Below are 23,677 nucleotides of genomic sequence, written 5' to 3'. Positions count from 1 at the left end.
AATAGTGTGTGAAATAACATTAAGACTTGGATTTTTGTATCATATGACCAAACTGTATTCCTGTCATAAAGTTCCCAGCCGCAGGGTTTAAAGTTTCCTCAAACAAAAGTTATTTCAATTCAGTGTATTAGTTATTGATTTCACAGAAAAATGTACCCACTTCTGAACGACGAGTGCATGGACATTGGACAACTCAAATTATTATTTTGTGTGATGGAAATTCTGAGAAAATCACCTGTTCATGACTCATTTTCCACTTAAAATTCTGTGACCCAACAGAGCTCACTAGAAATATGTCATCAACATTATTATTGTAAACCATAGCAATAGCACAGGTTACAGGAGAGCTCTTTGCTTAAACTCATCACGCGTTGCTTAATAATGAGCAATCTTTGTATGTGCCATCCAATATGTCTAAACCAGCTAATGGATTCTTAGCTTTTTTTTATTGGCTTTCTATGCCTTTTTGCATCTCAGTGTTTTTCATGGGTTCAGTGCTTACTCCATGCTGAATGAGTAGTAGACTAATTCAATTTTATAAGGTTTTCTGGGCACGTCTCATTGAGAGGAGACACCAGGGAAGACCCAGAACTCACTGGAGTGACTGTTTCCCTTTCTGGCCATGCAATGTCTTGGGATTGCCCAGAATGAGGTGCAGAATGTCATTGGATTTCCTTTCTGAACTCGTTACCATGGCGCTCCCATCATTGATAAGAGAAAGACAGTGTATAGATGGTCTTGAGTCCAAGTAATGTAGTAATCACTATATTTTTCTCCGCTAAGCTACCGCAAATCAAAATGATGCTAATTGGACTAGGATGGCTCCTAACAGTAATAAAATATGTACGTCATATTTTTTTTTAATACTGAGATACAGTATATGTGACCACAGAATAGTATAAAATTTCACAGATACAAAGGGCAGGTAGAAAATTCAAATGCAAATTAATAATTTAAATCCTGATTACAGAATCAACAATTTGTTCGGTTTTAGCAGACTTCAGTTCATGAAAAAAGATCTGGAACTGTGAATTGATGGTATTTTAAAACCAACAGAAATTATTTGAACTAGTTCTTGTGAAGCCTATAGTTTTGCACAGCACAGCATATATGGATGTAACTGAATAACTGTATGTTAGTACAGTTTTCTGTAATTATTAGAAATTATTTAACCTCATTCCCAAAAGAGACTTCTGGATTTTCAAGGCTTCAGAGATGTGATTTTTGACTTTATTCTGTCACTGACAGATTAAAGGTGATTGCACAACTGACTTTTCCTGATTATCATTAAATACCTGTAATGACACCATATGTCTGCAAGACGCTACAAAAGCCAGCGAGATAAGTTGTTTTCTGCTTCAAACATCATAACAAAGAATTCATAATAAGCTTGCAGATGTAGCTTGACAACTGCTTGATGTTAAATGGATTGTACTTGCATCTCTCCCACAGAGGATGTCACTCACAGCCTTAAATGAGTTTTGTTTCATGAGACAGAATTAAAACTCACCTTTCCACTTATTGTGAGCTATCCAACATCAACACAAAAATGTCATGTTTGGAACAGATGCTCAGCAGTCTACAGTTCAAACACTCAGTCAGCTCAAACACAGTTGACGCTACATCACGGTACATTAGCTTAAATGGTTGCGCTCTGGCAAAATCATAACATTTCCAACAGCAAAAACAAAAAAGAAAAACCCTTTCTGTGAAACCAAACGTGACAGCTTCTTCTCAAAACTGCTCAAGGCCTGCAGAGTAGTTGGATAGAATATTTAATGCCATCTCCAAAGCTGAGTTCCCTCACTGTCAAAATGCTTTCTGTGAACTTTTATTATTCCACCATCAATATTATTTATTTGCCTGGAAACTGGATAAGGGTGCAGTTCCGTTAATTTAAAAAAATTAGCAAAAAGTTTATTAATTTAAATGCTAAATATGTACAGATTTATCACACACAGAGTGGTATTTCAATAGGGTTTTTATAGCTATTAATTATGGGCTGGAGTTTAAGAGCACTAGAAAATCAGTTTCTCATAACATTAAAATATGACATAAAAACGATTAATATAGTAGTCATATCAATGGGAAGTTGAGTGGAAGAAAAACTGGTAGAAAACGTTATACACAAGTGGATAACTCCAACTTTTGCTGTGAAGCAAAGGCCATTCAAGAAAAGCATTGGTTCTTGCCACAATCCATGTAATGTGAATTTTACCCAAATATTTACTTCTTCAAAATTTCCCATAGATATCCTTGAATACAACACTCTGGACAGCAAACGTCTTTAACAATTCCCATAATCATGTTCCCTACAACTCAATAAAATCATGCAATATTCTAATTTCCAGAGAATCTCAAATTCTCAAAAAATCTCAGTGTATTATATTTTTTGCTGGGCCACAATATTCAAAATCAACTGAAATAAATTCTAGCAAAAATCCCTGTGTGTAAATATTCTATATTACTGTCTTTACTAAAACTAAATTCTTGAAATATACTTTATAATATTAAATGATTTGATATGCATCTGTATACTAAAATTCAAAGCAACAGAATGGTTGTTTATGGATACAACATGAACAAGTTTTAAAACATATATATTGAGTTATCAAAGACAACTAAACGAAGTTTTTTAGACATACAAGTGTAATTTTGCATCTTCTCAACATCAAAGTTCACAAAAATATATACATTTTCCAATATATATATATTTATGTGTGTGTGTGTGTATATAGATATATATATATATATATATATATATATATATATATATATATATATATATATAGAGAGAGAGAGAGCCAACTGCCCAGACCTTTCTGCCTCAGTTAAAATACTGAGTATATCCATTGTGGATCCTGTCTTTGATAATGTTTTTTGGAGCGCTTGAATTTCTTTCGTTTGTAGAAATTTGATCAATTGCATGAAGTCAGGGGAAACATCTTTTGAACACAGTGACCTTTGAGACATATGTGCAGACCAGTGCTCCTGTTGGCTGGCAGGATTGTAATTCTGTTGTCTCCTGTTCTATAAAAGGCACAAGTCTGATACAGTGACTCAGTACCTTTAATCTTTCAGTCCCCTTTTTTTTTTTTTTTTTTTTTTTACTTTTATCGTTCTGCTTGTTTTGATCTCAGAAACTCATTTCAACTCATCCTCCATCAAGTGTTTGGATGTTCAGTGCTCTTTGGAGCAGCCTTTTGCCTCCATTATTTGTCAGGAAACACTCAATTATCGCCAGGAGACCGCTGTGGCAAAGATCATGAAGAAATCATTTTGTAAACTGAGGATAAATCTTTAGTAACAAATTATTCTTTGTCTGAGAGGCGTTTAAAATGAACTCTGAGGAAGCACATTATTTTATTTTTTTATTTCAATTAAATAGTTTATCCAAAGTGACCAAGACTTTCATTGGATAACAGGAAGGCTAACATACTACAGCAGAGTTCCTTTGTTTGTTCTTCAACACACTGGATTGCTGATATGCTGCCTCATTTACCTTTCAGCTGTTTCTCCGCTAGCTTAACATCCATGGACAAAGTCTGCTAATATTAGCGTTAAATAGTCTCTGGAAATATGTTCCATTTTCTACATAATACCAATCAGAAACTGCATAATGTGACTCATTATTTGACTCTTGATTCAATAATCTCTTAAGCTTTTAAATTACATTAATACACATGCATCAAAAAACCTTTTTACTGACCTCTGATACAGAAAAGATGAGACACACACATTGAGCTTCCATTAGCATCCAACAGGAAAGTTTATTCTTCTTCTGTGTGCCCAACCTTCTTCATGCCACCAATGTCACAGGCGCCCCCTTGCGGTTGTATGTGAAATCGCACTTAATAACTGACATAACACTAAAGAATTCATTACAATGAGAAAATAATAGAAACATAAAAATAATATCGGGGTGCCTAATTTTACATTGAGTGTTTTTATTTACTAATTACTTGCCTTCACCCCTTTCTTGTCTGTGGTGGTGCAGATATAGTGTCCACCTTAACCACATCAGTAGTAAAAATGTTTACAAATCCTTGAAATAAAGTGCAATTATAAAGATTTAGACATGGTTTAGTGTACAATGTAATCTGTCAGAACAGATAAACATAGGTAATTGTACAGTCTTTCTTGTCAGAGTTTCAATTATTTAAAACTTTACTGTTTTAATTGTAGATTTAGGCAAATTGTCAAATAGTTTTCTCCTGAATACTGAAGATCAGCACAATTCTGTTGTACTTCCATGGTAAATTCTCTAACTGTTCCCATTTTGAAGAGTGACTAAATGAAACAGGCCTCTGTCTAATAACAGCTAATCTGAATTTAAAAACATTCTTTAAGATAATTATTTTCTAAGATTTGTACTCTATTTGTTAGATACAACCCCTCAGCCCACTGCTGAAAAATGCACTCTAATCAAATATCAGATTTTTCTATTTTTATCAGTGTTAAATCATGCTACTATAATAACGTTGTTTCATTTGAAGCCATTTGGTGCCAAGAAATGTTGTTCATTATTGTAAAACTGTAATATCTTTTGATTTGCTTTATTTTTACAATGCACAAGCCCAGAATCTATGTTTTGCATAAAACAAAAATAAGATTTTATTAATGAAAGCATAGAGCTCGTGCTACTTTTATAGCACATGCAATTAAAATGTCTTATTAAACGAGAGTTTCAATCAGAACGGTAGACTTTATTTGCCTTCTAGTCACAACATCATAAATATATATGAATGAGAACAGTTTTATTGTAAACCCTGTCTGTTTATACAGTATATGAATACAGACAATAAGAGAAGTAAATAGAACAGGAGCTAGATCATGGTGGTGCTGTTGACTCACCTCAGAAACATAAATTATTTCAGTTTTAATCTGTGTGAGCTGAACTTTGAGCCAGTTCCCGTGAAGCATGAACTTACACACAGTCCACAATAAAAAGCTGGATATCCTGTATCACAGAGCTCTGCTGTCCAAGTAAAATCTGCAGCAATTGGAAAATCTATAATGGTCAAGCACTAAACTACAAAGGTGAGAAACAGCCTAGGGCCAATTTATACAACATGTGGCGATGACAGAATGGTAGGATGTATACGGTGTAGTCATGCAGTGAAGCATCTGCTGTCTGCCTGAGTCAGTAATGCTGAGTATGTAGGACCTTGTGTGTGAAAGAAACAGAAGGCCAGGGTCAGAGATTAATACGTTTAATGTTGTCCACACCAACACCCTGCAGTGAATTTCTTTTTTTCCTTTTATGTGATCAGGACAGTGTGCTGTGCATGTACTGTTGAAACCAGATATTTACATACACTACATAAAAAGACACAAAGGCAATCCAAACTTTTCTTGTTTTAGGTTAGCTAGAATAACCAAAAAAGTTTTCATTAGCTAAATGCCAGAAAACTTAGATGTCTTTTAGATATTTTTTTTGCAGCTTTCCTTGAATCCAAAGGTTTACATATTTGGTCAGTATCAGGGATTATTGTTCTAAAATGTATGACTTCAGTCATGCAAAATTCAAACCTTTTTGGCTTCACAAACTTCTGATAGCTTAACTTACACCTTTGAGTTAATTGGTGGTTCACTGGTGAATGTGTGGTGAAACACACTCTGTTATTTGACACAATGGTAAAGTCAAAAGAAATCAGCCAAGATATAAGGAAGAGAATTGTGTAGCTGCACAAGTCTGGTTCATCCATGGGAACAATTTGCTGATGCTTGAAGGGGCCGTGTTCATTTGTTCAAACAATTATATACAAGAATAGAAAAGATGGGAATGTCTCACCATCATAGTGCTCAGAAAAGAAACAGGTTTGGTGTATAAGAGATAAATAAACTTTGGTCCAATGTGTGTAGATAGACCCCAGAAAAAGTCAAAGACCTTGTGGAGATGCTGGCTGTAGCTGGTAAGACAGTGTCATTATCCACAGTCAAATGTCACTCAGCAAAGAAGAAATCTTTACTTCAAAAGAAATATTTAAAAAAAACACACAGATTGCTGCCAGGAGGAATGGGCCAAAGGTCCAGCAAACTATTGCAACTAACTAACCTTAAACAAGAAAAATTTGGACAGATTTAACTTCAGAGTGAGAAAAAAAATGTGCTTTTCTATACAGTGTAAATATTTGTTTTCAACAGTACACTGCACTTCACTGCAAGTTATGCTAACAGCACTTCCACACTGCAAATGTCTAATTTGAATGGGAGTGTTTTAGTAAACACGAGTTGCATGACTGTTTGATTTTGCAGGGGGTAAATGCCGGCAACAGTCCCTGCACTTGGTTTTGGCCTGCTGAACCATCCTTTTTTTGGGCATGCTGAAAGCCAGTGAAGCATGACAGCTTTTAAAAATTCTAGTTTTAGGGAAGACTTGTGCTGAATAATGCTGTAGAAAAAAGGACTTCAAGACTCCCAGTGCAATTGTTTGGCTTTGCAGTCTCTTTGGAGGAATTTTACTGCCGACTATAAAGGACCAGTTTGCTTTCAGTTTACGTGTTTCATAGAAAAAAGAAAATCTGCCCTAAAAAGAATCATAGTATTGTGTGAGGATGAATAAAGCATTTGCCTTATGACAGGCATAAAGGTAAGTAATAAAAAATTGGGGGAAAGAGAAGAGAGTTGAGCCGAGGAGAGATGTTAGGTAAGCAGGTGACAGCAGTTGCCTCCAGCTGTGAACCGAGTGCGCCCAGAAACAGCCTGACAGGGCCTGCTGGGGAAATGAGTCTTCTTTGGGAATAAATCCGACAAGCACTTGCATGCGCACGTGCATGCACGTACACACACACAGATAAGAAAGCATCTCCTGCACAAAGAGACACACACAGCCATAGACAGACTGAACAACAGTACAAAAAAGCTCCCAAGGCGCAAGACTCTGAGAGGAAATACATCATTATACAGGAAGGAATGCATCACCTGCAGAGCTCCGAGACGCCAATGAGAGATTGGGAAAAAGGTGAGGCAGCTTATGCATGCAAATGCAACTTAATGATTATCCATTAATACAGTATCATTAGTGCAATAATGAGGATTCACATCCTTGCTTGCAAAGATATTAATCAATATTGTTATAAAAGTGGTTTGGAGCAGGAAACAGTTATTTAATAGCACTAATAAAGTCAATATGCTACAACAATGAGCACAGCAGCATGAGGTGAGGAGGTGGGGAGGGTTTTGTTTGTGTGCTCAGATACCATGGTGTATATGATGTGCGTTGACAGCCTTGTTTCTATGAGGTTTAGGGCAACACGGGCACAACTGTCATCACACACAGGTCTAAACACAAACCACCACACAATAACACCCGCTGTCGCTTTCCTTTCCGTGTCTTCTAGATACCATGTGTGCTCTGTTGTGCATTTTTTATGATGGGGGGAGTTTGGCGGTAGGTGGTGGGAGGGGGGTGATTTGAATGCTTTGTTACCTGATGCTTCTTAAAAGATTAACCACACCAATTCCCCTTCTTCAAAGTTAAAAAATGCATGAACACCTCCATCTATAAATTATGCTAATACAAATGTGAGAAAGTTGGGGAGAGGAAATTGTAGCATCTGACAACAGTGAGTGTTGTCAGATGATAGTTCATCTGTCCACTGAGCATTGTCTTGGGTCTTTTTTTAATATCTATACACCTATTTTCAAATTATTATGTTTTCATGAACACGGCAGTGATGGTTTAAAGAGATAAAAGCTAAACAATTGCCACTGCCTGTTAATAAGTCCCTTTAGGCACCAGGCTCTACTGTGATGTTTCTGTACACCTTCTCTGACAGATTATGTTACACATTTGTATTCGTTAAAAAAAAAACAAAAAACAACTGCATTTTTATGAATCTCAGCAGTTTAACTTGCATAAAATTAACTACAGACTAATATGAGTTTTATTAAAACCCATTTCCTCTGTTACCCCTTTAAATCAATACAGAGGCTCACACAAGACAAATCTGCTGATAACCCATGATGTGAAAAAAGTCTCTTAAATGTGAAATGTATCTTTAGTGCAGTAGCATGACCTCGATAATTTTACATAAGTTGCTTTAAAAATAACTAACATTTTTTTTTTTTTTACTTTTGGTAGCACAATAGCCTTGCAGCAAGATAGTCCTGGGTTCTTTCTGCATAGAATTTGCACATTCTCCCTGTGCCTCTGTGGGTACTCTCTAGCATACCTGTTAAGTCTCCCATTTTGGCTAGGAAGCTACCGTATCTTTACAAACCACAGTGATCACTGTTCTATGATGTATTTAACCCAATAATTAATACAAAATAAAAAAACATTGATGCTGTTTTTTGTTACAATGGGGTTCTATTAATTTTGTTAAATTCAGAAATTTAAATCACAGGTCTGCAGTGTAGATGCACTGTATGGTAGAATTTATTCTGTGTCACACCAAAAAAATGCCACCTATAGGTGAGCTTTTTTCTGCCAAAAAGCGATTAAGGTCAATTTCCTGCCCAATGAAATGTAATTTCTGCCTGAAATTACTTGGTTCCACTCAAAGGAATTATAGAATATAGTTAAGGTTTATAATATGTAAAATTTAAAAAATGTGCTTCAATTCTCTTTTGTGTTTTCACATAGGCTCTTTTATAGGAAATACATATATAGGAATAAAGCATTTTAGTGTCAACTAAGGTAGACTGTAATATTTCAGCTGTTTCCTCTGTAGTGTACCTTCTTGCCAACATATGTTGATAATTATTTTAGTAAACATAAAAGTGAGCATTGTCTAAAATGGGAATGACAGCTGCAACAGTTGCAGTAACTAATGTTTTTCATCCACATAAAAAAAAAATACAACAGAGAGCATCACATAAAATCATATGACTTTCAAATACAGAGTCTTAAACTTGTTGGCACCATGGATGTGCCCATGTTACCATGGATCGTGTCTCATTTCATGCCAACACATGATGATAATTATTGCTCAATATTGGAGCAACCTGTGAGTACAAAAAAGAACCTGTTAAAACTAGATTAGCAAACGAGCATAACCCATTAAAACAATTATCTTCCAACCTGTCCAACTAATAGCTTTTTGAATTGCTGGATGATGAATCTGAACTAAAAGTTAATTGCAAGTTAAATTAACATCACAAATTAAAAAGCCATGCTAATGTCATTGTGCATGGAAATAGCCCATCATTACTTTTGCGATTAATTAAAGCTTTGTATCACATTCATGAAGATTATCTGGCTCATCTTTTACACATTGTTACCTATAAGTATATACGATAGGAATACATTCATCATGTCCATTCATTAAGACTGTACTGGTATCATTAGCCAATCCTGTATTGAGAATACAATAAAAAAAATCATGTAATGATGGATGTGAGGCAGAAAGCAAGCTGGTAGTCGCTTTTCTGAGACTAGATTCAATAAAAGTCAAGGTACTCTAAAGTGTGACCTAATCTTCGGTTACTCTTACTTGAAATAATTTTGTCTGCTTTTGTAAGAAACTTTCTTTCAAATATTTGAATGCATTTGAATTTTTTTCTAAAAGGTTAGTTCTTGGATAACCAGTCTACTAGCAATACCAGCCAGTTACAATGCATTTCTATTTTATCTACTCTAATGTTTGCAAATACAGTTTTGAGAGTTGTGTAAAAGAAAGGAAACCAGGATTTTTGAAAAATATTTACAATCACATGCAGCATCTTGCTGGCCAACACTGAGGGTGCTGGAGTGTTTCTGTGTTTGGGAGTTTGTTCAAGATAGAGTTAAATTCAAGCAGTTTACTCTACTTTATGACTCTTTGATAATTTAGCGTGGATTCAGTGTACTGTATCCAGGTATGAACAGTTGCACAAGATGTTTGCCAGTAGCTGCTGCTGCTGGTCTGGGGAGGAGGTGCGTGGGTGAGGTGTGGGGTAGGGGCGCACTGAGAGTCGGAAGGTCGGCTCAAGACTGCAGCTCCAAATGAGGAGCTTTGTGGAAGCGCTCTGTGACAGCAAGCATTTAGGCACCCTCGAATAGCTGAAATGGAAGATTCAAAGATTCATAAATATGCATTAAAGAATCAAAGCAACTCTCTAGGTATGTTTTTCAGGACCTCGGATATGATCAGTAGACATTGCCTGGAGCAGGACACTGACATGGTTGGTGGGATTATATTCGGACACCATTAATAGATACCTCACACTATTAAATCTCACTGAATTAATGCAATAGGAATGATAAGACATAAGAAATAATCCCTTTCCCCTCCAATTTAGCGTTTTATGTATGCTACAGGCATACTGGATAATAAACTGAAGGTGAATCCCTGACTTTGGAGTTTAAAAACCAGAATTAAAGTGTCTTTTCCATTTGATTTTATGGTTCAGAACTTGGACGTTGCAACTTGCAAATACAGATCAATACTTCAATAAACTACGTCACTATTTGCATTGTCAAAGCTGTTGCCTATGGTAGTATTTTCCCATCATCCCTGATTTGCATTCATATTTTATATCAGTCGTATTCTTCCCACAGAGCAGGAAAACAGTCATTGAGGGCATCTGTATCCACCACAAGGTCAGGCTGACAGGGACAGACTCTGGCTGTCACAAGGGAGTGAACCTTTGACCAGCTTAGCTGTTCACATGGCCAGCAATCCCACTCCCTCCTGTGAGTATTTTTCCAAATTTATATCCAGCCTTTTCATAAGTAAAGAAATACTTTTCCCTATAAGAGTTGTAACAGTTATTTCAGCACACCACAAACACCTCACACAAAAACAGGGCACCAGCTGGTGAGGAGACTCCCTGTCTTTGTTAATTTCTCATCTGCCTTTCTCGTAGCGCATCAGAGACAGAGGCTCTATGTGTGTGTGCATATCTGCTGTCCCTGAGCGTGTAAGTGTTGTGAGAGTTTGTGGTCACACCCTTAGGGTAAAACATGCTATCTTGGTGTGCCCAGATTATATTTATTCCTTAATAAGTTTTAGTGTGTGTGCATGTGTGAGAGTGCGTGCACACAGAGTTTACTTGCTCAGCATGCACACGTCACGTCTACTTTTAATCATTCCTGAAATAATGAAGAGGCGATAGAAGACATCTTGTGTGTGCGTCAAAGACATGCAAGGAGTTGGGTTTCTGAAGGAATCACATTTATGTAAATTGACACCTCCTGATGGTCAGGAACCCGTGGTTTTCTTTAATTTGATTGGCCTTTCAGAAAACCCTGATATTAGATTCCTTCAAGTATGCTATAGGAATTGCCATTGAATTTTATTTTATATTTATTCATAGAAATGACCATAACACAATCTATTTATCAAGATGAAAAAAACTAAAGAAAAAGAAATAGAACTTTTCATTACATTGCAATAAAATTACATTTGGATCATGCATGAAACAAGCTTTCAGCATTTCTGGATTGAGTTTTTATTAAATTGTTACACTTATGACAACATTCTGAAAACAAATTTTCATAAAACGCAAAGGAAAAACTCAAACTTGTTATGGAGCTTCTGGGCCTTCTAACAGATGAGTGTTTCTCTCTTTGTTCTAATTTGCGGGGCAAAATAAAACCCCTCTTTCTATTTAACAAGCCTGTTGTTAGCCGAGACAGCTCAATATGTGAAAGCCCATATTCCTGAAATCATACAAAACTCAAAAAGGCATAATTTTAAAACAGTCCCCACTTAGGTAGTGCAAGACGTAAAACTGTTCCCAGCTACAGAAGGAAAAAATAGTTTACAAGAGAGATGAACTAACCTGTGATTTCAGAGTGTTTCACAGTGGATACTTTTCACAAACACGGATATTCAGAAATGGTGGAACGAGGTATGTGTAATAGAGAAAAGATGACAAAAGTGGGATAAAAAGTGCAATTACAAATTCATCACAAGACGAGGTCACCAGCAGGAGGTTAGAGACAAGTAAAAAGGGTTCTCATGGAAAGATGAAATATAAAATATAATATGGATTTGTCAAATCTGCAGAACTTTAATCCCCCTACCACACCATTGCATATCTAAATCACATTTCAGTGACAAAGGAATGCATAAGTACATTTTATTGATATAGCACCTTTGACAAATCAGAAAACCCCAAAGAACCTTATAGAAAAGCATCAACACAGAAGAAAACAAAAATGAATACATATGTAATGCGGCATAAAACTACCTTAAAAGTCATTATGAAAAAACTGTTAAACAGTGCCATTCAACTGAAAATAAGTTTCAAGTAAATGTCATTCCACTATTAACCTACAACAAATTTGATCCATCCATCCATCCATTGTCTGTACTTCCTTTTCTTTGCAGAGACTAAGACTGGTCATTGGGCGAAAAGCAGGGTATGCCATGAACAGGTTGCCAGTAACACAGACACACACAGGACCTACACGAATGCACAACCAGTTACACCTAAGGTCAGTTTGGAGAGAACAATTAACCCAACAGTCATCTTTAGTACAATAGTATAATTTGACACAACTCACATCATATTTGCCCCATTTATGTTTGACTTCTATGAAAAAAGAGCTATGTAAATGTTACAACAATGACCGACATATAATAGTACTTCACCTCTTGTTGCACTATGCAGATGCTTTGACTTTACTGTAGAAAATACATAAAGCAGTTCAACACATGACAATGAAATTGTCCTCAGCATAACATACAGATTCATTTTAGTAATAGTTTTTGTCCACCTAAAGGCACTTGCAGAGCATTAAAATAAGTTGATAGTAGGTAAGGTCACTAGATATGTCATAATACCAAAAGTGAGTAAGAGTTTAAAATTAGGATGATGGCAAAGAAGCCTTTCAACTTCATATTTTGTGCATATTAATAGAAACATGAAAAATGCTGGTCAGCAAATATAAGGGGAGATTTTATGATGTGCTCCTCAGCTTTCTTTTCTTTTACATTACATATATAAGTTTTGTCATAAGATTGGTCAGCTAGTCTTAGCATTGTCAAAAAAAAAGCAGGGGATGGATCTTTCATGCTTGGGACTAATCCTTCTGTTACTGTCCTGTACCCAGAACCTATCAGGATCAAAGCTGTCTTCTTTAACATCAAACACAAAACCTGCTTTTCTTCATAAAAGGTAAATGGGAAGATTATCTGTGCTGGTGCATAACAGCTCAAAACATCACACCTGTAGCTCAGACAGCCCTTTCTTTCCTTTGTTGGGAAACACTTAGAGTAGCAACCTGTTGTCATAAGATCATCAGAACCTATAAGACACTACTGCTGTCTGGAAACAGTATCTTTGGATGTTAATCGGGGAAAAGTTCCACGTTTAGACGAGACCACCAAGACACTTTAGCTTCCATCTCACCACATTTAGAAAACAGTGACTCTTCTCTGATAAACCAAGTGCACAGTTATCAGAAGTTGTGTTAAACTGAAAAGGTTAAGTAGCGCACATAGCACAATCCTATCCAGCATGGTTTTTGTTATCTGCCGGTGCATGTGTTGACAAAACCCTTCAGACATGCGTTCTGCGCATGTGTGCTTTCACACCTCCAGAGTACTTCACACTTCCACTCCTCAAAAAAATAATCTTACCAAAGACTCCAAGGCTGAGCTTTGGGCAATTAGGAGGTGCATTGTATGAGCAGGCGTTAAGGCACCACCCAAAGGCTGCCACAGGAAATTCAAGTATTTCTCAAACATGTTTTTGTGTTTGATGAAGGAATGACATTATGCGATATAGAGCTCAAAAAGGCTGACTTTGCATAAACTTTAACATCTGCTCTGATAACTTTGAACAAAGATGTTAAACATGAAAAACTATTAAAAGCACAGAACAATTAAGCTGAAAAAGTTGCTTAGTTCAATAGGAGAAACGATTATGATGAAATTATACAGAAAATGTTCAACACATTTCCCACACATCCGAGGTCATTGAATTCTCTCTTTATGAATTACAGCTATTTCCTACGCTGTCATCTTTTTTCACATCCGCAAAAGGCAATTGGTCTTTCGACCGATGAGCAATTTAATGGTCATGCAGATGTGGCCTGCTTCATTGTTGCTTTATGACAAATTAATGAGATAAAATATCTTCAGATAATTGGTGGCTGTTCATGAAACATCTTAATTTGCTGTCTAAAGAGTCAATATAATTGAAGGAGGCAATCTTTCTGCCCAAACAACTCAAAACCAATTACAGACACAGTACAAGAGTTGAAATTTGTTGAAAAAGCTGTTTCTTTAGAGCCTAAGGGACAAATAGGTGTGCTTAGTAACACCAAAAGGAAATCAGACAAAATACTAAGCAGAAAATCAAATTGAAAAATGCAAGAGGTGAAATCAAAGAAAAAAAATATTAATAAATAAAGAAAAGTCTCGATAATTAGAGCTAGTGAAATGCGGAGCAGTACATAGTTTTACTTACTGTCTGTGCAATAATTTTACATTTATATGTATCAGAGTTGAGGAAGCAGAGGTTATAAAGGGGTAATTTCTAATTAAGTGCGTAGATGTGAGATTAGATGAATGCAAGTCAGGAGGGACAGATGGAGCAACAGTACAGTACGAAGTAATAATAGAGACAAGAGAAATGTGAGATGACAGAGGTGAAAGAGTACTAATATCAAAGCCAAATGTTAACTGACTTGTGTTATGCCCTCCTCTCTGCCCCCACCATGACTTGCTTGACTTCCCCAGTCTCCCCTGCTCTCCCCGCTGTTCCCTCTGTCTCTCCGAAGCATTTTTATGATCAAGAGGCTGACTCTGCAACAGACACATCTCCACTCCCAGAGAAACCAGCCATAAGCCACAGGATTAACTGTGTGTTAGAGAGCCTGGGCTGTGCTAATGCTCAGTGTCAAGAGTGCCCGCCAGACTCGGAGTGTACACAGCGTGCTAATCGTCCAAATATACATCTGTTAGGGAGGAAGACAAAAAAAAAAAAGTTACCACTAACAAGCAGGCTCAACTGTATGTTGAATTTCTATGGATATCTGAGAGCGTGTGCTGTCAACAACTGCAATCAAGCTCTGATATTCAGTACCTGGGTGCAAAATTTGACTAGCATTGAATTACCAGAAGCTACAAAAAGAATAACTGATAAATTTCAATTTAGACATGTTGTAGGAACACAGCACTGCATTTCTATGGATTGTCAATGTAAATGAAATGATCTATTTTTAGCTTTCTGGTTTAATTCAGTTTACATGTGGGAGTTTAGCCTCAAGGAAAGTGGTGACTGTCAGTTTCTCTGCTGATGACAACATGTAGATTACCTGGTAGTCTCTTGTTTTTGTTTTAAATGTCCGCATAGTGTGGTGGGTCTGCTAGTCATGCAAGCCCCTCTAGATGGGCGACACAGACAAAAAAAACAAAAACAACAACAACAACAAAAACAACTGAATACCTGTTGGTTCGATTAATAATTACACAGGAATGATCAGGTGTTTCTTCTGATAAAATGGCTGTTACAATTCATATAGCGTCTGTGAAACTCTGATGAGATTGCATCTCACAGATGGTGTTGAAACACAAATCTACTGCAACGCTACAGGTTGAGAGGTAGAACGCAGCTCCCATCTCAAATCTGACAGCTTAAACATGAGTCAGAATACATTTGAATTGAGAAGACTGTAGGAAATAAGTAATGCATGTTGGTTTTTACCCCTCTAGTGTCACTGTGCACATGTGACTTGGTATGTTTTGGTGAGTAAATTAAGTCCCTGGAGCTACAGGACAAATCTGACAGAAGAAAGGAGCATAGTGGGGGTGGAAAAGGTAGGTGCTGCGAGAGCGAAAAAGAATTGCTGAAAAAAAAGAAAAAGGAAAGCAGGACAGGTGACAAAGAATGGGACTGAAATACAGCAGTCTTTCAGAGCTTGAGATAAGGAATTGTTTAAGGCATGAAGTTAAACCAGATTTATAATTAAGGGTAGCATTTGCCTAACAAGACAAAAAGGGTCAATAGCAAAAGGTTGATGAAACATTTCATCATCTCTCCCCAAGAATTACATTGGTTTCACTTTACAGCACAAAGACAGACGAACAAAGACTTCCTAATTAAAACTCTGAATCATGACAAAGGTGCACCGACTTTGAAAATGGTACCAAGTATTTCTGTCAAATGTGTTAAGCAAGTTATGAAATTAAGGACTTTTTGTCCACAGGCTACAACAGCATGTAAATCCATTACACCTTGCTCATTGCTTTACAGTCCAGATTGCTTTTTTAGAATAGGAATGAAGGTTCATACTGTGATTGGTTACCTGCCAATGGGCAGGTAGGGAAGACTAATATGCCAGCCAGAGCCAAAACGGAACAGTGCTTTTGGCTCGTTTCTGGGTTTAATTTTCCTGCTGTGTTTTAAAGCTTTTGTTTCTAAAATGTCACCGTGCCCTGAACACTTTACATGTTTAATTACTTATTTTTTGTTACGTGTCTATAAACTTTTCAACAAGGGTTCCTTCACTTGCTTACTTAAACAGGCTATTTTAATTGAAAACTCTCCTAAAGAATATACAGTATTGTATATTCTGGACTACACAGGCAATGTGATCAATGTTAGGATTATGCCATAAAATATTTAAAATGAGACATTTTATACCAACACACATCAAGATCTGCCGAATAAATTGACAAAACTAGAACTTCTTGGAACGGCAAAAAAGGGCTTTTTACAGCCATGTAGTAGTCTGCCATTATGTGATGGAATACAGGCATATGTCTCCCGTGGCCATTCCCCGTCTTGCTTTCTTTAATCATTCTAGAAATCTATAGTATTTTTTGCACTGTCAGCCTACACACAATCTCCCTGCACTGGAGGATCATACAGTCTTTACAGTGACAAATGGTTCTCAATAGCCTTCCACACTTCCCTTTCTTCTTCCATTTTCACTCAGTTTTCCAAAATCCTAACATTCATAAAACCTTCCTCTCATAGCAAAACCTTAGAACTTAGAAATTGAGTCTCTACACTACCTTTTGTTTCGTTTCTTCACTTCATCTTCCTCTGCACGTTCCAGAGTGACAACTTGGTTGCTCTCCATCCACAAAAGTCAACTGACACACGGATGTGTGCATGCATGTGCTTTGCTCAGATCTGACGTGTGTGTTTGCTCATCTTGTTCTCACTTCCAACTCAACACATATGGACATTTGGTCAGGAACACTATTCCTAAGTGTGCAAAGTGTTTCTTTAAGCGTTATTATCTAATATGTAGAGCAGTCTGATCCTCCAAGTCCTGAATGTTTTCTGTGGGTCAACTCACCCCCATGAAACAGGCATCATACCTAAAGTATGATACCACAAACGTGAGAAGTGTCTAATTCCTGTTAAATTAAGTCTAGTTATGTATTTTCAAACACATAACCTAAGCAAATGACTAATTTTCTCAACTCAGGTGGTCTGGAGCCAATGATCCATATATTTTATGTTTCTGATCAACCCATTCTGCATGTTACTTTTCTTTTTGCTCAAAACAGCGATGTCAATGTTTTCTAGTCAGGCATATTCTTGTTTGTGTTGATGTCCACCACCTGGTGATCGCCAATCTAAATGAAAATAGGGAAGTTAAATTCCAACAGGTCATAATTTCTTGATGAATCATGACTGAAGCCTCGAAGCCAATGAGCCTACATTTCTGGGATGCTTTTAGACCTGAGAATATGCCAGGTCAGCTCATCAGAAATCTAGTGAAATTCATTATTTAGATCCAATCAAAGTCCAGAAAGGCTATATAGGACACACTGTTTTTTCCCAGTTCTTCTCAATCAGAGTAATCAAAAAATAATGTAAAACAAAATTTTCACTAAAAGTGGACACTCTCTTTTCTGCCGTGACAACTTAAATTTAGAACTGTGCATTGGCCTGAATTAATCTCTAAACATCTTGCATCTACCTCAGAGCTTCAACGGATCATGGTTAGACAATACAAGGAAAACATTCAGTTGAGATATTTTTGCTCATTACTTAAATGATGACATATGTTCGAAATAGATGGTTTATGGCATGTTAAAGCATCCTCTGCCTCCATTTAAATCAGAAAAGGGAATACTTTTCCCACAGCTACTAAACTAACAATTCACTAAACTTTGGATTTTGATACACTTTTTTCTGCCGGTCATCTGCGATGCACTGCAAATCTGAGATTAGCAGATGACTCTCTTTTTAGTCTTTTATACCATGATTTTGGCTTATATATGATGAGAAACATTTACTGCCATTTGAAGTGAAGATCATCAGATTTAAACACAAGGAGTTCGGAATTTTCATGAGTTTACAAATGTTGCAGACTCTTAAAATTCCTTTACTTTTGTTGGATTTTTATAAACACATTTTCCAATGTTTCTTATTGTGCCATAGATTACACTGAAAAAATCCCAACACATTAAATTAAAGTTTCTCCAGATCAGCTAGCATGCTATTTTTTTTCCTTCAGTTGATCAGCAGGGCACATAAACAAGTTGGGGAGGGACAGCTACCACATTGCTCTATGCCCCATTCAGTGTGAGAAAATGTTTTTACAATCACATTAAAACGATTTCGAACCAGACAGCCCTACTGGATTCCTGAAGTGACCAATGAAAAATGGCTACTCAAATGAAATTTTTGAAAAAAGTGGAAGATAAACTACACCTGTGAGCCAGAAGGCAAGAACAAAACAGAGTGAGCATAACTGAATATTTAAATACTCAAGTTCATACATAATGCTCAATTGAAGGACATAAAGTGAAAGAAATGGAAGTCAGAGATCTAAGATTAATATAGTGACTGCGTAAAGCTTTTAGTAACTAAAAAGAGATTTGTTGATGGACATTTAGGAATAAAATGCTGTGTAAGGCTTAGGCCTCATCACTATATACAACTCACGTTCACACACCCACACACACACCGGCGAAAACTCCCGCACACACTTTGGTATAAGCAACTCACGTTCGCTGCCACAGCCCAAGAGCTACCGCAAGAATATTTATTGGCTACCGGCTCAATGGCTGTATTGAAGAGAAGGATTGAGGGAGGAAGGAGAGAGAGAGCGAGAGAGAAAGAGAGAGGGGAGAAACAGGAGAAAACGAGGAAAGGGGGGAGAAGGGAAAGAGGCTGTTGCCGCTTTTTCTCATCCTCCCTGTGAGCCACTTTCTGATTCCCCGCATCACACCACACACACATTCACGCGACACCTCGCAGACATCCCCGCGCGCACGCAGACACAGTCACACACACAAACACACGCAGGCGCGCGCGGAGCTAAATAGGCAGAAGAAGAAGCATCTTTCTCTCCCAAGGAAAAAAAAGTATGAATGTGCGAGTGAAAGAGGACGTTCATGTCACCGCGTGAGCTGAGCACGCGCACATACATGTGAGCGCGTGTGTTTGTGGAGGTGTCGCATCCTCTTCCTCCTTACCTTGCGCGCGAGAAGAGAGCGAGCACAGCACAAGAGTCCAGAGAAAATAGCGCATCGCCTTCATTCCTCCGTCCGTCATCCTCCCGTTCATCCCTCTCTTCTTCGTCGTCACCCTCTTCTTCATCATCATCCTCCTCCTCGACGAGGGGAGAGCAAGACAGCGTTCCGTGACGCTATTAGCGAGATTATTTGCATCAATACATCTTCCGCGAGCCGAGCGCGAGCCCTCTAAGCTCTCACCGGGCCGCATGCTGCTTCACATCCAGAAAACGGAGGGGGGACTGAGAGAGCGGGGGGAGTGAAAGGGAGAGCGAGAGAGAGAAGCGTTTTTCTTTGCCTCCTCCTTCTAACATAGACTAGATAAATCCCTCACATCCGAAAAATGAATTCAGTGAACATCCACAGGAGAGAGAGAGAGAGTGGGGGAGCAGAGACGCAGAGCGGGCAGTAGGGACGGGCGCACAGGTTGTTTCTCCAACCTGCGCTCTCGATGGCAATCGTCAGTATGTATGTGCTCCCTTCAGATCCATTTCAACACAAAAAAGTAATGGGGAGCTTCAAATCCACACTTTCCAATGCCAGTGTCCGATCTTCATTCTGAAAACGGTCATCTGTCGTTTGCAGTGTCCTTTCCTCTATGAAAAAGAAGTCAAACAAAAAATCCCCTCGGTGCTCTGAATCGTTTGCCACTACAGTGTGTCACAAATCAATAGAGATGCTTGTTCTTTATTTCTTTCCTGATCGGTTAATCATCTTCTACCTCCTCTGTCTCTTGTCTCTTTCGTCTGTGAGCCCTTCTGCTTTTAATTTTTTCCTCCTTTTTCTCTCCTCTCAAACTGTAGCGAGAAAAAAGTATATCTTCTCCCCCTGAAAGAAGAGAAATTCGTTATTCTCACGACTCCTTTATTCCACTGACTTCTTGTCAAATAAGCATCATCACAAGTCTCTCCTTTTGCTATATCCTTACCAGACAAGGCAAAATTCATTGGCTTGCTCTTTGCGCCGAAACAGTCTCTGTGTAGTTCTCTCTGCAGAGAAAAATCTGTCAAATTATCTTTCAAAAATCCAAGTTCTTGTCAGAAATCAGAGGAGAGACGCATCCTTCTCTCTGCTCGGATCGCTCTTCTCTCCTGGTGAAACAGCTTGGTGCGTCTCTTCCCTCTGCCCGGCGCTGTGCAGAGATGCTGCCTTCAAGAGCTCCTCATACTGTAAGCTCCCCGCTCCCACACAAATTCACGTGGTCTATTGGTCGGAAGTATCAGTTTGAAAATTAACTTTTGCTGATTAGATTTATTTATGTGGATGGACTGCGGGGTTTTTGTAATAGCATCAAAGGTCGATCGGATCAATAAAGCATCAATTAATCAATTAATATCGGTGCAATACAAGGTTGGATTAAGGTGGCTTGACCCCCCTCCCCCAAAGACAATTAACAGTGTTGGTGCCCAACCTAACCATGGGTCAGACATGGTTAGGTCAGAGATTTCACAGTATGCTAATCTGGAGTATAAATAATGTATTGCATGAATTTATCTAATTGCAAAAAATCAAAAATTAACTGTACTGCTAATAAATATTGAAAAATATAACTGTATTATGTTTAGGATATACAATAAATGCCATGTTTTTCTTCTAATAAATTTTCTGTACTTCATTAAGCTGTAAATTGTCATTCCACTGGTATGCACCTCAGATTAATTCAAGCAGACCTAGCTAATCTGCTGTAAATGGGGCTCTCTGGTTACGGGACTGTCCTGCACTTAGTCATGATGTTGCCAAATGTAGTTTTACTGGTTAACAAGACAGAAATGGTAATATTCCGCAATCAAATATTCCCAAATAGCCAATTTGGTCCTTCTTGTATACATTTTTTAAAACTGCAATATCTGCTCGGGGTAACTGATTTATTCTGGTAAATTACTGTAACCTAATCAGAAGAATTTGATTATGTAAATTAAGTTTAATTAATGCTTCATGTTTTAGGTTTTTAGACATTTTTTTGATGGAAATTTTAGCAGGAGCTTCATGTTTGACCTTATGCATTTATAGAAACATCTGTGTTCACGTAAATGTCAGCCAAACGTCAACCAGCCCTAACCAGGGCTGGACTGGGACCAGAAACTGGCCCTGACATCATTTTTCTTTGTGACCAATCATGATTATTTATACAATATGTGAAGGTACATGTTGCTTCAAAAGTTAAACAGCCTGCAAGGAAGCGCGTGACCGTGTTAAAAAAAAAAAAAATGGATGCACCCTTTTTCTTGTCAGAGACTTCATCTTGGTAGAGAGGGCCACTATGTAACCATTTCCATCTAGTAGTGAAAGTGAATTTCAATGAAACACTAGTGGAGTTGTCTTTTCAGTGTTTTATGAAATAAAGTGTTTATTTTACTGCACATTTATGCCCATATGTCCATGACAAATAAGAAGCTCCTTTCAAAGGGGAATTACTCTGTATTACTGGAGACTAATTCTGTTCTTTTTTTCTTGTTATTTTCCATTTTTCAAATCTTCCAACAAGTATTTTGACATGCATTGTCTTCCATCACTATATCAATGCCTCCGTCTAATCACACTGCCAGTTTGCACCTGCTTTTCTGACATGGTAAATATATACACAAAAACACCTAATTCTGGTTTAATAAATCCCATCATGGGTGGTAAGTCATTCATTTGCACATCTTATCAGTATTTGTACTACAGAATGTTGATATTCTGTATATTCATGAAGGTAGACATGCAATGTTGGTTCTTTTGCTGACACAGTCCTGTTTAATGTCAATGCAGATGCGGTGAAATGTAGTTAGACATCATCCATCTTTATATGGATGCAAGTAAAGGCAGGTATTGCATGAAATATAAATAACTAAGAGCAGTGTTGCCCTGGGTTATTCACCTTATCTTCCATATCAAAATCAAATTCTGACTTTAAGACTACCTTCTGGTCAAATGGAATTTAAATAATCACGAACAAATCATACCTGACAGCTTGGTCCCGAGCCAGAATGTGCCAAATTATTATTCTTCAACAATGTGATTATCTTTCATCAGACTTGTTTGAGCATCAGGCCAATCAACTTCCAAGCATTGCCACATGCAGGGAAATTGCACGGTACCACCACCCCATTCTCATGGTTGCATGGATGTTCCATGCTCCAAGAAATTGTTTAAACAACTCTCCTCCAGTTTCATTGGAACAAGTTCAGGCAGGTTTACGTCACACCACGTAAGTATGTTTCATCTGCTACTTTTACAGTCAATAACTTCATGGCAAGACGTGTTTAATTCATGAGATGTCCTTTCTCAGCTTATTAAAGAAGGAGAAAGTCGAAAGAAACACTGTATTAAAATATAAAACAACTTCAATGAGTAGAGACAGAAATGCCTGCAGAGTAATTTATCAAATCTGATGTTGGACCGTTCAGAAGCAGATTTCTACCAATGAGTGTTCTCTCTGGGTTTGTATTTTTCGCCTGTGAGGATCCTCACTTTAACCATTTAAAAAGGCAACTGCTTCTCATCCCATCTCAGATCATCCGTTTCCTGCTTCACGGCATATGGTTTTCCCATCCGAGGTGATAAACAGGTCGTGTTCAGACTTTAGATAATGTTCAGTTTGTGATTCTGAGGCTACTTCAGCCAAGACTGCTGTTAGTTAATTGGTGGAGTCTTTGAACAGTCCAGTTTGGTCACATTCTGAATTTTGTTTCTATGACTGATTATTACCAAGTTGCTATGTCATAAATACTTATATCCTTTATCTACATCTGATGAAATATCAGTTTTACAAATCTACATTATCATATAAAATCAAAATACCAAAGACATTGTTAGTACATTATATGGAGTCCAAAGCTGAAATAAAACATATACAAGTGCAGCTCAATAAATTTGACAGATTTATTTCAGTAATTCAAAATTAAAGCATGAAACTTAAATGCTATGCAGGTGTTCTGCCTGAAAATGGAGTCAGCCTCTGCATAAAACTGGTCAGCTTGTTGTGCACAAGCTTTGCTTTTGGATACAACATTCTGAACAACCAGTTTTGTATTTTACTTACTCTTGTGGAGGTTGACAACAGTTGCCTTCTAGACAACTGTCTTCCATTATTAGCACAATATTTTTTCTATATTCATATTTGATCTTTTGTAATAGTAAATTTTCTGAAAATCCCTGAACTGTAAGTCCTAATTAAAATAATGGGTTTGAAATATGTCACTTGGAATGCAATAATGTCATATGTACGTGTCACTTTTTAATAGAATTATGGAAATAAATTGCAATTTATTGTGATGAGGTGTGCCTTTGAGTTTATGCAGACTAATAACTAACCAGCTGCACTAGAGTTG

The 23,677-nt window shown here is 37.4% G+C and overlaps 1 protein-coding gene across 1 annotated transcript in view; it reads right to left on the bottom strand.

Annotated features, from left to right (window-relative positions):
• Positions 1–23,677, bottom strand: part of LOC122844081 (CUB and sushi domain-containing protein 3-like) — a 475,440-nt gene that overhangs the window by 382,044 nt on the left and 69,719 nt on the right. Inside the window, exons 3-4 of the mRNA XM_044139260.1 lie at positions 20,293–20,353; positions 19,326–20,192 (exon numbers count right to left, since the gene is read on the bottom strand). Coding sequence (XP_043995195.1) covers positions 19,326–19,575 — 250 coding nt within the window. The 5' untranslated portion in view covers positions 19,576–20,192; positions 20,293–20,353. The remainder of the gene's footprint in view (positions 1–19,325; positions 20,193–20,292; positions 20,354–23,677) is intronic.

This window comes from Gambusia affinis, linkage group LG14, assembly GCF_019740435.1.
Source record: "Gambusia affinis linkage group LG14, SWU_Gaff_1.0, whole genome shotgun sequence".
Classification (NCBI taxonomy): domain Eukaryota; kingdom Metazoa; phylum Chordata; class Actinopteri; order Cyprinodontiformes; family Poeciliidae; genus Gambusia; species Gambusia affinis.
This window is presented reverse-complemented; position numbering and strand designations above follow the sequence as displayed.